Raw genomic sequence first — 14,150 nt, 5'->3', positions numbered from 1 at the left:
AAATTAATTTCGAGTTGTGTCACTTTTGAACTGGGTGTGCGATATGTATGTCTAAATCGGTTCCCGTAATAGGCTTTAACTATTCCTAATTTTTAAATTTATTAGTATGGACACAATTATACTATTTGATTTATAAAAATTTAGTTTCCATTTCAAAATATGTATAATTAAATACAAAGGTTGTATACCGTTACCGTTAAGCTACTGTTAACCCTAAAATACACTTTCAGCTCAACTACCGTTATAGGTAGGCTGTCGTTATCGATATAATAGTAAACAGCGTTACTTCTACCATTTTCGAAATGACTGCAATTACCGTTACCGCTAAACTACCGTTATCCAAATTAATTTTATTTTAAATTTATTATTTAACTGTTAATTGTTTGAACAGCGAAATGTTATGTTTAATTAAAAACATTGTACATTGTTGGCTAATTTTATTTTCATATTAATAAATTTAAATAATGAACACATCACCTGATCTGTTTTTAATTATTTTGCTAAAAAGCTTTTCACAATTCAATTAATTACAAACATACACAAATTTTTTTTAAAAAAAATTATTTTATGTAAAATTAAACAAACTTTTTATTCGATACGTATTGATTTGAAAATTTCAAAAAAGAAATCAATTAAATAGTTATAAATTCGAGTTATTCGAAATTCTAGCAATGCAATAATATAGAATAATTATTTTTCGCTCTTCTTAGATTGATTGGTGATTAAATGATTAAAAAAAATAGAACATTTTATTTTAAAAACATCATTTATCACATATTTTTGCACTTCGAACAGTAGTAGTCTTTCCAAGAAGTAAATTGATTTGGAAGAAGGTGTGAATACTGAAGAGTTTATGATTGAATATGTATGGTGCGTTACACAAATTATACAGATACTAATCAGCTGATTTTTGAGTGTTATGGCAATAGAAAACAAATAAAAGAAAATGTCACACTCTTTGCCTATTTAAATTGTTATTTTTTCTCTCTATCTCTGCAAACCACAACCACTGAAAAATTGTTGTAGAACGTCAAAATTACCATACGGTTCGATATTACTTTTTTGACAACAGTGCAATAAATGACAGTTACTGTCATTTGTTTTTTTTTTAATTTGTAATAGTATTGAAAATCTTTATTTATTGCAATTCTAATTGAAAGCAAGTGTAAGCCTTGAATTATAGTCAAGCAATTGAATTACAGTTGTGTTACACTTTATTTCAATAGCATTCTCCAGTAAAAAAGAAAAATAAAATCCAAACATATTATTTTTATTTTAAAAATATTTAATTTTTTAAATATTTTTAAGTTAAAAACATGTTCAAGGCTTGAATTTTTTGGGGCTTTGGTGCTTATTGGGTTATATTCAAAATAGTCTACCTACAGGCGTATCTATAATAGTACTCATTTCTAACTAACCCCCATTAACACGAAGCCTGGTTATGCGTTAACTAATAGTTATACTGTCTGTAACACGAAGTCGGTCAGTAGAACCAGACTTCGTGTTACAGGCGCGCCATGGCGGTAAGAATGATATTCTTAAATTTCACTAGATTTTGTAATAAAAACGTAAATTTCCGAGATGTCATATTTTAGAAACTAAAGAATTGCAAGATTTACAATAATTACTCCATGTTTTTCATATAAGATACTTTTTCTTATTATAGTAAATATTTATTTAAGCGAACTTAAGCGAATGAGCTTATAATTTTTTTTTCCAAATGAATTGAAACAGTTCTCCAAAGGTGTGAAATAAATTTAATATAAATAGTTTTAATGAACGGACAAATAATTAATTAATTCGTTTCTATTGTTTGTAAATGTTTAATTATTTGAATTATTTAAATATTTATAATAAAATTGTTTACTTAGTAATGGCACCCATAGGATAATAAATTCATAATATTTTGCAAATATTTATCAATATTGTACCGCAAAATAGTCTGTACTAATATTTTTCGTGTTTTATGTAGTATATGAGACTACGGAATAAAGTAAAATTCTATAAACACAAATTCTATTTACCGCAAATTGTATTCGCTATATATTCTAGTTAAATTGTTTTAAAATTATCTAAAATTATTGGTATGTGGGCACACACAACAAATATTCTTATTTAGTTTAGAATAGTTTAAATAAATATTTATTTCAAAAATTATTAACAGATTCAAAATAACTAAAAAAAAAAGTGGCATTAGATCACTGGAGGACAGTTAAGACTGACATGAAACTGTCATAAATACATTTTACTAATAAATACATTTGAATTTAATACTAAGTAATGTATAAAATAAATGGCTTTATTTTCTAAAACTTTTGATGGTCAAATAATTATTTACGAACCGGTAAATGCCAAGCTATTTCTAGCCGTTTTGGTAAATGTTCACTCAGCACATGATTTGTTTATGCGTCCAAAGAGCAGGGAAATCAAATCGGTATCTGTTCATGGTTGTTATATTTTTAGATGTTTCTTTACTGTAAATTTCATATACTATACATTCATACTACATACTAGTTATTTGGGAATACAAGTCAAGATCTTAGAAAACCCTATAAACCTATAAAGCTGTACGTATCTTTGGTTCATTGAATAAATAAATCACTTATTAAATGTAGTTTACAAGCTTCTGCAATCACATACAAGTAAATCGTGTAGATTTTACACACAGGTTACGACACTCGTGCAAATTCAATATGCAACATGATTTATTGGTTTCACAGTTCATTTCATTTAATCCATGTAAAATGTAGCAGATGTATGTATGCATACATATGAGTAGATATGTGAATGTTTAACGCGATGATTGAACAATGTAATTAATTCTTTTGGTTTGTTTTAACAATCCAAACATTTTTTTTATTAATAAATGTATGTATATACTTTATTGTAAATGTCTGTGTATTTGTGTAAATTATGTAATTTATAACAACATTTTCACTTTTTTTATTTTCTTTTTTTCTTTGTAGAAAATGTTCTTGGGTATGAACAACCCAATAATGATTACAGTGCAATGCGTAAGTAAACTCAGACACACTCGTTCATACAGAAGATATTAAAACCATTCATAAAAATTCATCGAAAAAATTTTAAAGGCTTTTTAAACCACTACACAATTTTGATGTATTGTCGTTCCAGTAGTACAAATATGGTCCAAATTTTAAGTTCTATGGAGAAGTTTTTTTTTCAATTTTTTTTCTAAAATTGTGAATTTTTTTAGATGTTTCTCCACATAATTTATGATAACTCGAAAAGGGTTAGTCAGATATTATTGAAGTAAACTTAGAAAACAAAATGAGATACCGACCATAAAAATCGATGGATTATTTTAGAATTTATTCACAATTAAGTGAATTCACTCATTTTCTGAAAATTGTATGTGCTTATAAGCGTGTACCTTGAGTGTAAATTTTTCATGTGTTTTGTTATTGTAACAAACATTTTAACAAAAACAACACACATGGTCGATATCTCATTTTGTTCCTATTACATGTGACTTTGCGATACAGTAATAAAGCCGTTTTCGATTTTTCATGATTTTTTTAAAACAAATAAATTAGCTATTTTCATGTAAAAAATATATTTTTTGCTTCAATTTGTTATTTATTATAACTCCCAAACTACTGAGCCGATTAAAACTCAATATATAAACAGATTAAAGGTTATGTAAATTTGAAGTTTTCTAAGTTTAATATCGGACTAACCCCTTTCGAGTTATCATAAATTATGTGGAGAAACATCTAAAAAAAAATTCAAAATTTTAGAAACAAAATTTAAAAAAAAAATCGATAGAATTAAAAAATTTTACATTTTTGTACTTAGGTAACCATGATGCATCAAATCTATATGGAGGTTAGTGCCTTTTTTTGCTGTTGAACTGTGTAATTCAAAATTAAAAAAATGTCACCTGATTAATCAAATATTTAAAATGAAAAAAAATTATGGAAAGAGTGCCGGGTGGAATATTGTGACACTAGGCCTAAAAGTTAAGTGCTGAAAATTAGAGCCAAATAGGTCAACGATTTCTGGACGCGCATCGAGGTCAAAGTTCAGATATATGCAAAATTTTACTATTTTTATGGAATAAATAGGTGAAACTCGTTAAATTTCTGCATTGTTTTCTAGAAATGTATAGATTTATTTATATTAATGAATATTACATTAAACAATTTTTTTTTTGGAAGTTAACCCTGCATCTCCTTTGGGTCAAAATGACCCAAAAACTGTATTATCGCCAAAATTCGGAAAAAATGCAAATTTTTCAGATATTTTAAAAATTTTGCCACTAAATAAACACTTTTGCAATTGAATGCAAAAGAATCGACATGTGTACGTAATTATCGTTGTAATGAGATATAAATGACAAAATTTGGTTAAAAAATGTTAAAGTTATTACAAATTCGCCAGACCATGAACGTGTCTCAGGCTACTTGAACAAGAAATTTAGGAAAAAAATTAACATTATTCGACAAAAATTAAAATAAAAGCTAATTTTTATTTAAAATATATCCGTATTTACTTGTGTATGAGTTTTTATCTTCGTAGGATACCGTTAACCTATTCGCAGGAATGGCCAAAAAAAAATATTTTTTTAACGGCCGTTTCGAATCTCCATTTTCAAATTTTTAAAAATTTTGTTAAACAAATTTTAGAATTTTTTGATCATCACATTGGGATTTATTGAGATCAAAATAGGGAATAAAAATATGAAAAAATTATGTCAATACCTCTTACAGTTTTTCCGTACCTGTGATTTAAATTTTGCGTTTTTCAAGAAAATCTAATTTTTCGTCCATATTTTGGCGAATGAGCCCAATTTCCTTACTGTTATAAAATTTAAGTAAAACCTATTCATAATATTATAGTTCAGGTAATTTTAAATATGGTCTGAAAGTTTTACTAAAATCGGAAAACGTTAACCTTTATATCGTGAAGGTCAAATGTAAAATTTTTCAATATTTGGAATTTCTAATGAAAAGATAGCAAAATGTTATATATATATGTTTTTACGGTTTAATGTCTGGGCGCATATTCTGGGTGATTGTTCGCTTTAAACGAATCAGTTGCGTTCGGTAAAGGTTCCCTATGGGCACTGTTACACGTTCAATATATATTGACCGCGATCCAGTATCGCGATATTTATTGAACGTGTAGCATGCAGTATTGATGGATCGCGATCCAAATTGCAGAATAACCTAATTTTGCGTGATCCAATAAAATGGATCGCGATCCAAATATCACAATATATATTGAACGTGTAGCAGTACCCTATGATGGTCGGGTCAGATCCATTTTTCGTCGCATGTAATGATTTGGTGCAAAAATTACTTTCTTTTATAGCGTTCAAGCATCATTTCGGACATGAAAAATCGTCGTTCAATTTCTCTGCTTTTGGATGAATCCTGCTGAATTGGTGCTTTTGGCTGGCGTGTCAATCATTGGTATCTTAATAAAACTCAGCACAAATAATTTATGTACATATATATACAAAAGTCATGTCACTAAATTTTATAACGATCGGTCCATAATTAGTCATAGCTTCCATATAATGCCCACTTCCAAAAATTATTTAATGAGTGTAGATTTCTTAAAAATGTTGGTATTCAAATAAAACTCAACACAAATAGGTTTCATGTATGCAGAAGTCATGCATATACGCATTTATTTCAAAATAAAGATGTAAAGCAAAACTTCCCGCATATGACGCTTTGTTAGCACAAATTTCGACATTTTCGAAGCAAAAAAATGCTTTGTTGTCTACACTAGAATGTTCAATAACTAAGTGAGAATATGTGACAGATATGTGTCCCTCAAAATGACATATCGCACACCCAGTTCAAAAGTGACACAACTCAAAATTTTAGTTTTTCAGAAATCGAAAACAAATATATACCAATTGAAACATAATGAAAGACATTAGTGTTTTTTTAGCAACAGTTAACAACAACAGAATGCACTGATATTTTTTGTATAGATAAACAAGTTTATTGTGCATAGTTTAAGCTCAAAATTAATTTTTCGGGTTTATATAACCCGATGAAATTATATGAGGACTAAAATGTGTTAATTTCAATTAATTACTTTAAATAATTAACAAAGTTCGAATAATTTTCAACTTACACGAAAATATCTGACATGTCCAATGCGGCTTTCAAACACTTTTCACATGATAACAAAATTTTATATTTTTTCTTTGCGAGAAATTTGAAAAAAAAAATCATAAAAGTACTTTTATCCTTTGATCCAGTTTATCAAATATTGACACCAGAACAAACATTTTGAGAAACGGTGTCTTAGAATGAATTAAACTTTTATTTTAATTGAACAACATCCACAATGTACCTAATGTACATGCAGTCGTTTAAATATCGTTTCATATCGAGCTAAAAAATTAAGCTAAATTTATTTATTGCTTTCCAAAAAAATGCTTTCATTAGTTGGATTTTATATTGTTTAAATAGCACAATTTGTGTTCAATCAAATCTAATCCAAATTGAATTAAATTGTCTTAAGACTATTCCTAAGAAATTCTCAATACTTGGAACTTAAGGTTACGAGTATTACCTAAAGTTTCATACTTTACGTAAAAAGAGTAAAATGTAGACGGTTATATAACAAAGTATTTATATCTTTAATTATCATAAAAACGTAGCTATCTTGGATCTTAATAAATACAATCAGGAAATATATATTTTTTAATAATAAAACTCGATCTGTATGGGAGTAACTGATATTAAAATGTTATATTAGTTTTATCATAAAATAATCCTGACGAGTCATGTGACAATGCTAAATTAATGCAAAATTGCATCGCAAATATTTATTTAAAATATTAATAACTTGTTCTTCCTTGGAAATAAATGTGACAAATTAAACAATGTTGTTTAACACGAAGTCTGGTTAACTAATAGTTATGCTGTCGGTTAAAAATATTTTAGTTAATACATAACCAGACTTCGTGTTACTGGAGGTTAATATTGTTATTATTTTTATTATTCTAAACAAATTTAAAGAGATTCTTTTTTATTTTAAATATAAAATCCCCATATATATTTAGTAGTGAAATATAACGTAACCGTTACATCTGAAGCTGTTCAAAATATAATTTTCATGCGTTTCTACATAAGATCTGTGGTACCGTGAAATAGCTCCCAAATGAAATAACTCCCCAGGAAAAAATGAAATAATACCCAACAACTTTTTCATACAACTTAGGACTTATTTCATTATGAAACAACTCCTAACGGAGTTATTTCATAATGCAATAACTCCCAATGAAACAACACCCAATGAAATTTTTGTTGGGTTTTATTTCATTTTATTTTGGGAATTAGGAGTTATTTCACTATATTGGGAGTTATTTCATTTTTGTTGGGTTCTACTTTGCAAAAGCAGAAACCATAAATATCAGAAACTGTCTTCATTCAGAAAAGTTTTTTGCATTAGGTTTTCTCCTCTGGGGTGTATCAAAATGCAAAACAAATTTTCTGAGTGAAGCCAGTTTTTGACACATCCCAGAGGAGTAAAACTTTGCGCTACGCCATAGGCCCGCAATGCAAAATATGTTTGTTTAGTTCCTTTTCTTTAGATTACATAAATAAATTTCTTTGGATTGGGAATTATTTCATTTCTATTGGGATTTATTTCATTAGGAGTTATTTCGCTTTTTTGGGACTAATATTTTTAAAATTATGAAACCGCCGATTATTGTGAGTAATTTCATTTTACCCTTTGGTAGTTGTTTCATTTTTCCAGTTTGGGAATTATTTCATTTTTGATGCTATTTCACGGTACCGAGATCTGTTAACAATGTTGAATACAAATACAAAAAAGAATAAATTTAAACAAAAATTCTAATTTTTTCAAGATTATTAATAATATTGATTTTAAGTTTTTTGATAATTTGACACAAAAACAACAATCGATAACTAAAAAAATATTTTCTTCGATATCATGACAAAACAATATAAGGTACACTCAGTAGAACATAAATTCTCAATTATACAATTCTGTAACGTCAAACAAAAGAAAAAAATCAAAATCAAAGTTTGACGTTATAGGGGTGACGTTATATTGAAAACTATCCCTAGTGATTCTACCATAGAGAATTATACATAGAGACGAAACACTCCGAATTGTCAAACAAAAATACAACGAATAATATTTCTGATACAACAACAAAATAAATTGTTTAGCATATATTTTGTTGTTGCAAGAGATAGGTTTTTGACAAGAGACTTAGGTTTTTGACAATTCCGTCTCGTCTCTATGTTGGATTCTACCTTCTACAATTATTGTAGCATGCTTTGATATGTAAAGTGAAATGATATTTTAAATCAAATTTGTACTTTTTTATAATAATAAATTCTTACGTTAAGTAAACGGTACGGTTACATTTCATCGACTGTTGGCTTACCCCGTGTTTGCCAGTGTGACGTATGAGTAACTAAATGTTTTTATGTGTATTCATACGCCCCAGTGTGCGGTACATTTTTCCCTTAATTTTTTTCCATCATCAGGATGCGTCGCGATTTTGTTTTCAATTGTTTTCAATGTCAATTGTTCGATTATAAATATACTCGCACATACATATATACATATTTGTTTGCCAATTCTACTTTAGACATTAAAGAAATAATAAAATATTTGTGTAATTTTCAAAACAAAACAAAACGAAAACCATATTGAAAATTGTACATTTTCTGGTAATTTAATTTGTGGTACTACATGGAATTTATACCCGCACACACGTAAATGAAATAAACAAGCAATTGAACAACAAAATTTCAATTGTAATTTCGAAATAAACATTCGAAATGTACACAATTAAATTTTTGTTCTTAATATTTATGTATTTCAACATTAGTGAACGAACCAACCGGTAAAATAAACAAACAAAAACTTACGCGGATACTTGTGCACTCGTAATGGTATCGGTGCGATCAATATTCGATTTGTTTATTATTGACGTCAGACTTTTTATCCATCTGGCAGAGGAAAATCTATCAAAAAACAAAATAACAATGAAAATAATTTTCATTAAAATCTTTACTCACGCACACAATCACATACTCTGAAGTATTTATGAATGTTAAAGTTTTTCTTCCTTATTTGCCATGAGATTGCATAATTCAATTAAACAATTTGAATATTTACATTGATCATTAAAGGAATTGTTTCTTAATTAGAATAAATCTCTAGAAAACTCAAACACATTTTTAAAGATCTTGAAACGATATTATCAACAACGCCAACAATAAAAATATTGTATAACGCCAACAATAAAAATATTGTATAATAAAAAGAAAAACTAGAAATCTGAACTCTCCAATTGTTAGCCAGAAATTTCGAATTTTCTTTCAGATATTTCCAATTGAATTTCAGACATTTTCAATTACATATATTTTGTATTATTATTGTATTATTGTATTTTTAAAAATGTGCTTGAGTTTTCTAGAGTTTTATATTCATTAAGAAGCAATTCCTTTAAATATCCATGGAAATATTCAAATTGTTAAATTGAATTATGCAATCGCATGGCAAATAAGGAAGAAAAACTTTAATATTCATAAATACTTCAAGTGATCATTTCCTATTTCGTGCGTAAAGATTTGAATGAAAATTAGTTTTGAGTCAAATCGGATAATTTTAAACCGTGACGCATCACCTTTGAAGTTTGCAAATGCGTTTAAAAGGGAAAATATATTTTTGTAATAATTTCGTTACTAGTTCATTATTATATACATGTAGGATTAAAACACACGCTTTTATTATTTTAATTCATTATAATATAACTTTTATTCACTTATTTCAATTAAAGTAGACCTAACTTCAACTTATCACTATAAGTGTTCACTTAGAACTATTAAAAGCTTCTTACAGCCTCCATGGCTTCTTATAGACTAACTTAATACTAAAACTATCATACACTGTCTGCTGTCTGTTTCATTGTCATTGTCCCTTTACCATTCCGTCCGTTCTCCCTATGTGTCAGTCGTAGCCGACCACGGTTGATATCCTACAACCGGCCCTCCTGACAGCAATACGGCCCGGATTGCCATCTCTGCACAAACTGAACAACCGAGGTTGGAACTTAGTGGTCCCCAACCATCCTAATCTCATTTTACACCTTGCCATCGCACGCTCATCATGCGGATCATTCTTCAAATGATTTACAGTTTCAACTTCAAATACTTCTCGCAAATCGGGATAGTCTGGTAACTTCATCTCTACACCAGTCAATAATATTGGTACTATTATTTTGTCTCTCCGCTCCACTCGGCCATTACCGCACAGAACATCTGTTTTCATCTCAGATCGCTCTTCTAAACAGTCATTTACCGATTTCATATCCGTTGATTTCGTTAGATAGTGCCATACGAATTTCTCAAAAGGAACTTCCTCCTCATTAATCGGATCAAGCAACCCCTTTTTCACGTCCATATCTGCATCAGTGATGATACACTCCACACAATTTTCAACCACCTTCAACACCTTTTCCGCTAATCTCCATATGTGATACTGCTTTCCTACTATTTCCTGGGTCCTTTCAATACCATAGTGACCCTGGTTGTGCGTTAGCTTAATAACCTCTTCTGCCATCTGGACTGGTACCACTAAAAGTTCCTTAACGGGATCTTTAAATAAAACACCATTCCTCAAATAAAAATCTTCGCAATCACCATATTCCAAAATAACTCTCATCGCCTTGGCTAAATCATCATTTTCCTGCGCATTAATTATGCGCTGGTCTGGTTGTTGGCTAACCGGTACTTCATCATTCGCCTTCACTGGACTCACGAAATTTGTCCGTGGTTTACATTCCTCAATCATCTCCACTGCCTTATCCGTATATTCATCCGCTAAGTGCCCCTGATTTACCTCCACTTTCGGTACATATTGCACCTTGTTCGTACTACTACTCTCAACTTCATTCAGCAACATAGTTTCATCAGGCGGCTTCCTAAAAATCGCCACACCATATCGAATCGTCACCTCTGCCATCGCCATCAAACTATTACCAATCATTACGGAGTGAATAGTGTCACCCTCCCTAACAACGTAAAATATCACATCAAATTTCAAATCATCAATATTCACTGTCGCCTCAAAACGACCAATAGTCACGATTACATTGTCGTTGATTCCATACAACTTCACCTTCTCGGGAATGAGTTCGACATCGCCTAAAATCTCCAACATATCGTTGCTCATAATGCATACGTCGCATCCGGTATCAATCAAAGCTTGGAGCGTTCTGCCTTTAATCGTAACATCCTTAAAAATCAAGTTCGGACCCTTGCGAACCATGTTCGCTTGGCCATGCTCCTTCTTAACGACCCCTGTCGCTGATTCCCTAGCTTGGCATTCGAAAGAACGATGTCCAAATTTCTGGCATTTAAAACACTTCACCTGTCTCTCCGGACATTCCCTCGCAAAATGTGTCGTAGCGCCACATTTAAAACATCTTCTATCAGATTTAGTCGCTTCCGACTTCTCCGCTTCACCCTTCCCCTCAGTCGCACCTAACTCATTTCCCCTGTTTGATGACCGAGGATTGAGTCTTATCTTCTCGTAAATCCGAATCTGTCGTTTAAGTTCACCGATGTTATCAGCCTGGTATAAAACCGATTTATTAAATTTGGAATCTGGAATTCCCTCAATAAAATATTCCACGATGCTCTTCTCGTCCAACTCTATTCGCTTGCTCAGTTCCATAAGACTGTACAAATATTCTAGCATCGTCTCACTCCTAGTTAATCTTCTACTACGCAATTGTCTATGAACTTCGGCCGATGAAAAACAAACACCGAACTCCTTTTGCAAACATCTTCTTAACGCTGGCCAATCTTTAATGCCACTGAGGCTCTTCACGTACATTCTAGCAGCACCAACTAATAATTGCCTTGCGTACACAAACATTTGGAGCGAGGTCCACTGAACTATCTCTGCCATTTCCTCGAACTCTGTAATCCACTGATTAATGTCAGGTGAATTCGTTCCGCTAAACGTCGAAAGACTATCATCCACATCCTTAAGTGTGTACATACTCTTCTGTGCAGGAATTATCCTCCCATCACTGACAGTAGCACCGACAGCATCACCTACAACAGAACCGACTGAACTGGCGACATCATCCGCGTCGACCCTAGCGTCAACAAAATCCAGTTCGTAATGCCCTAAAAGTCTTCCCCTTAAGTCCTGCTTAAGTCCCTGTACACTCAATCCCAACCTCGTCAATTCATCCCTTAGAGCACTAACACTCAAACCCAAAATAGTCTCTCTGTCCATTATGATATTACAATAAAATCAATATTACAATATTACAAAATCAATACAATTGAAAGTTACGTTAATTTAAATTAATTAAATCACAAAAATAAAATATAGTTCAAGATGAATACAACCTTTTACTTATCTGCAAACAGCTTTACTACTGCATACACCATAAACGTCTCAACTAGGCAACAGCAACAACACGTACAATATATACCACTACCTCTGCATTCAAACAACTGCAACACCACACACAGCTTCTTCACTAAGCATATACAGCTATACAGCTTCACTAAGCAAAATACACAGCTTACACTTCTCTAGGCAACACCAAAATATTCACCAATTTTTCTTACTAAACAACAGCAGAAAACACACACAAAGTTTCTTCACTTAGTCACTGAGCAACAAGTCACAACAAAGTTCTTATAACGTTCCTTTCTATATTTCACAGAAATAACAAACACCAAAAAAAATGTTTTGCTTAAACCACACCAATCATGTTACAACAAGTCCCTTTGATTTCGTTGACAACACAAGTCGTTTTTGTAACGTCTTTCTTTTTTCCTCCAGTAGTTTTTTCTTTTCTTTTGCTTAACGACAAAAGAATTTCCTTACTACGCACAATCAAACGTATATACAAACGTATGTTTCGTTCTCAACACAACTGCACTAAACACCACAAAGTTCGTTTTATTATTTGTTTTAACAAGAGTTTTTATTAAGCAACAACAAGACTATACTGACTGTTTTACTCCACACAATACCACAGTATCAAACTCTGTTATATATTTCTTCCTTTTAAGCAACAACAAGACTTTCGTCTGTTTCACTCCACAATTATATTAAGCAACAACAAGTCTGTTTCACTCCACAAATCATTAAGCGACAACAAGATCTGTCTTGCCCCACAACAACACTAGAGTATTAAACTCTCATTTAAGCAACAACACGAATAATTCGGTTTCACTCCACAAAAACATTAGAGTACGAAACTCTCTTCTTTATTTAAGCAACAACAAGTCCTTCGTTTGTTTTGCTCCACAACAACAGCATATTCGTGCCACTGGCAGAATTGTCTTTACTTCACTTCATTGCCTGTAGGCAAACACAATTTTCTCATTATACAAAATTTTTGTAAACAAACACACAACATTTGTTTCAATTTTAGTTGTTCATATTATCAACGTATATGCAACTTCTTAGGGTGGGTTTTTATTTCACTTGTATTCTCTCACTTGTGCTCAAATGTGACTTCGTTCTCTCTTTCCTTCTTTCAACACTTTCTTCTTCTATTTGATGATGCAATATAGAATTTATTTTAAACTTCTTTCACTTCATAGATCATTTTGTTTTCTCCTTTCTCATTTAAAAATTAGTCAAAATTATTAGTTTCCTTTCAACATCAGTTCATTCTTATTTGATAATGCAATATAAAAAAAATAACTTTCAAACTTTTTTCACTTCTATGAACATCTTTATACAAGTCTTTTCTCTTTTCACACAGTTAATAGTTTAAGTTTTTCATGACAAACAGTCTACTTTTTATTTTTTCAACACGAGTACTACTATTGGCTCACTCTTCGCAACTTATGGCTCACTTTTTAACTAGGTATTTCGGTCGAGTCCCCATTTGTAGGATTAAAACACACGCTTTTATTATTTTAATTCATTATAATATAACTTTTATTCACTTATTTCAATTAAAGTAGACCTAACTTCAACTTATCACTATAAGTGTTCACTTAGAACTATTAAAAGCTTCTTACAGCCTCCATGGCTTCTTATAGACTAACTTAATACTAAAACTATCATACACTGTCTGCTGTCTGTTTCATTGTCATTGTCCCTTTACCATTCCGTCCGTTCTCCCTATG

General features: G+C 30.7%; 1 protein-coding gene across 1 annotated transcript in view; it reads left to right on the top strand.

Moving 5' to 3' along the window:
- The window catches only part of Dif (Dorsal-related immunity factor), a 104,282-nt gene that overhangs the window by 86,170 nt on the left and 3,962 nt on the right, over positions 1-14,150 (top strand). Inside the window, exon 2 of the mRNA XM_065499285.1 lies at positions 2,967-3,014. Coding sequence (XP_065355357.1) covers positions 2,967-3,014 — 48 coding nt within the window. The remainder of the gene's footprint in view (positions 1-2,966; positions 3,015-14,150) is intronic.

The sequence above is a fragment of the Calliphora vicina genome, chromosome 2, assembly GCF_958450345.1.
Source record: "Calliphora vicina chromosome 2, idCalVici1.1, whole genome shotgun sequence".
Classification (NCBI taxonomy): domain Eukaryota; kingdom Metazoa; phylum Arthropoda; class Insecta; order Diptera; family Calliphoridae; genus Calliphora; species Calliphora vicina.
The sequence above is the reverse complement of the archived record's forward strand: the minus strand, read 5'-3'. Positions and strand labels throughout refer to the sequence as shown.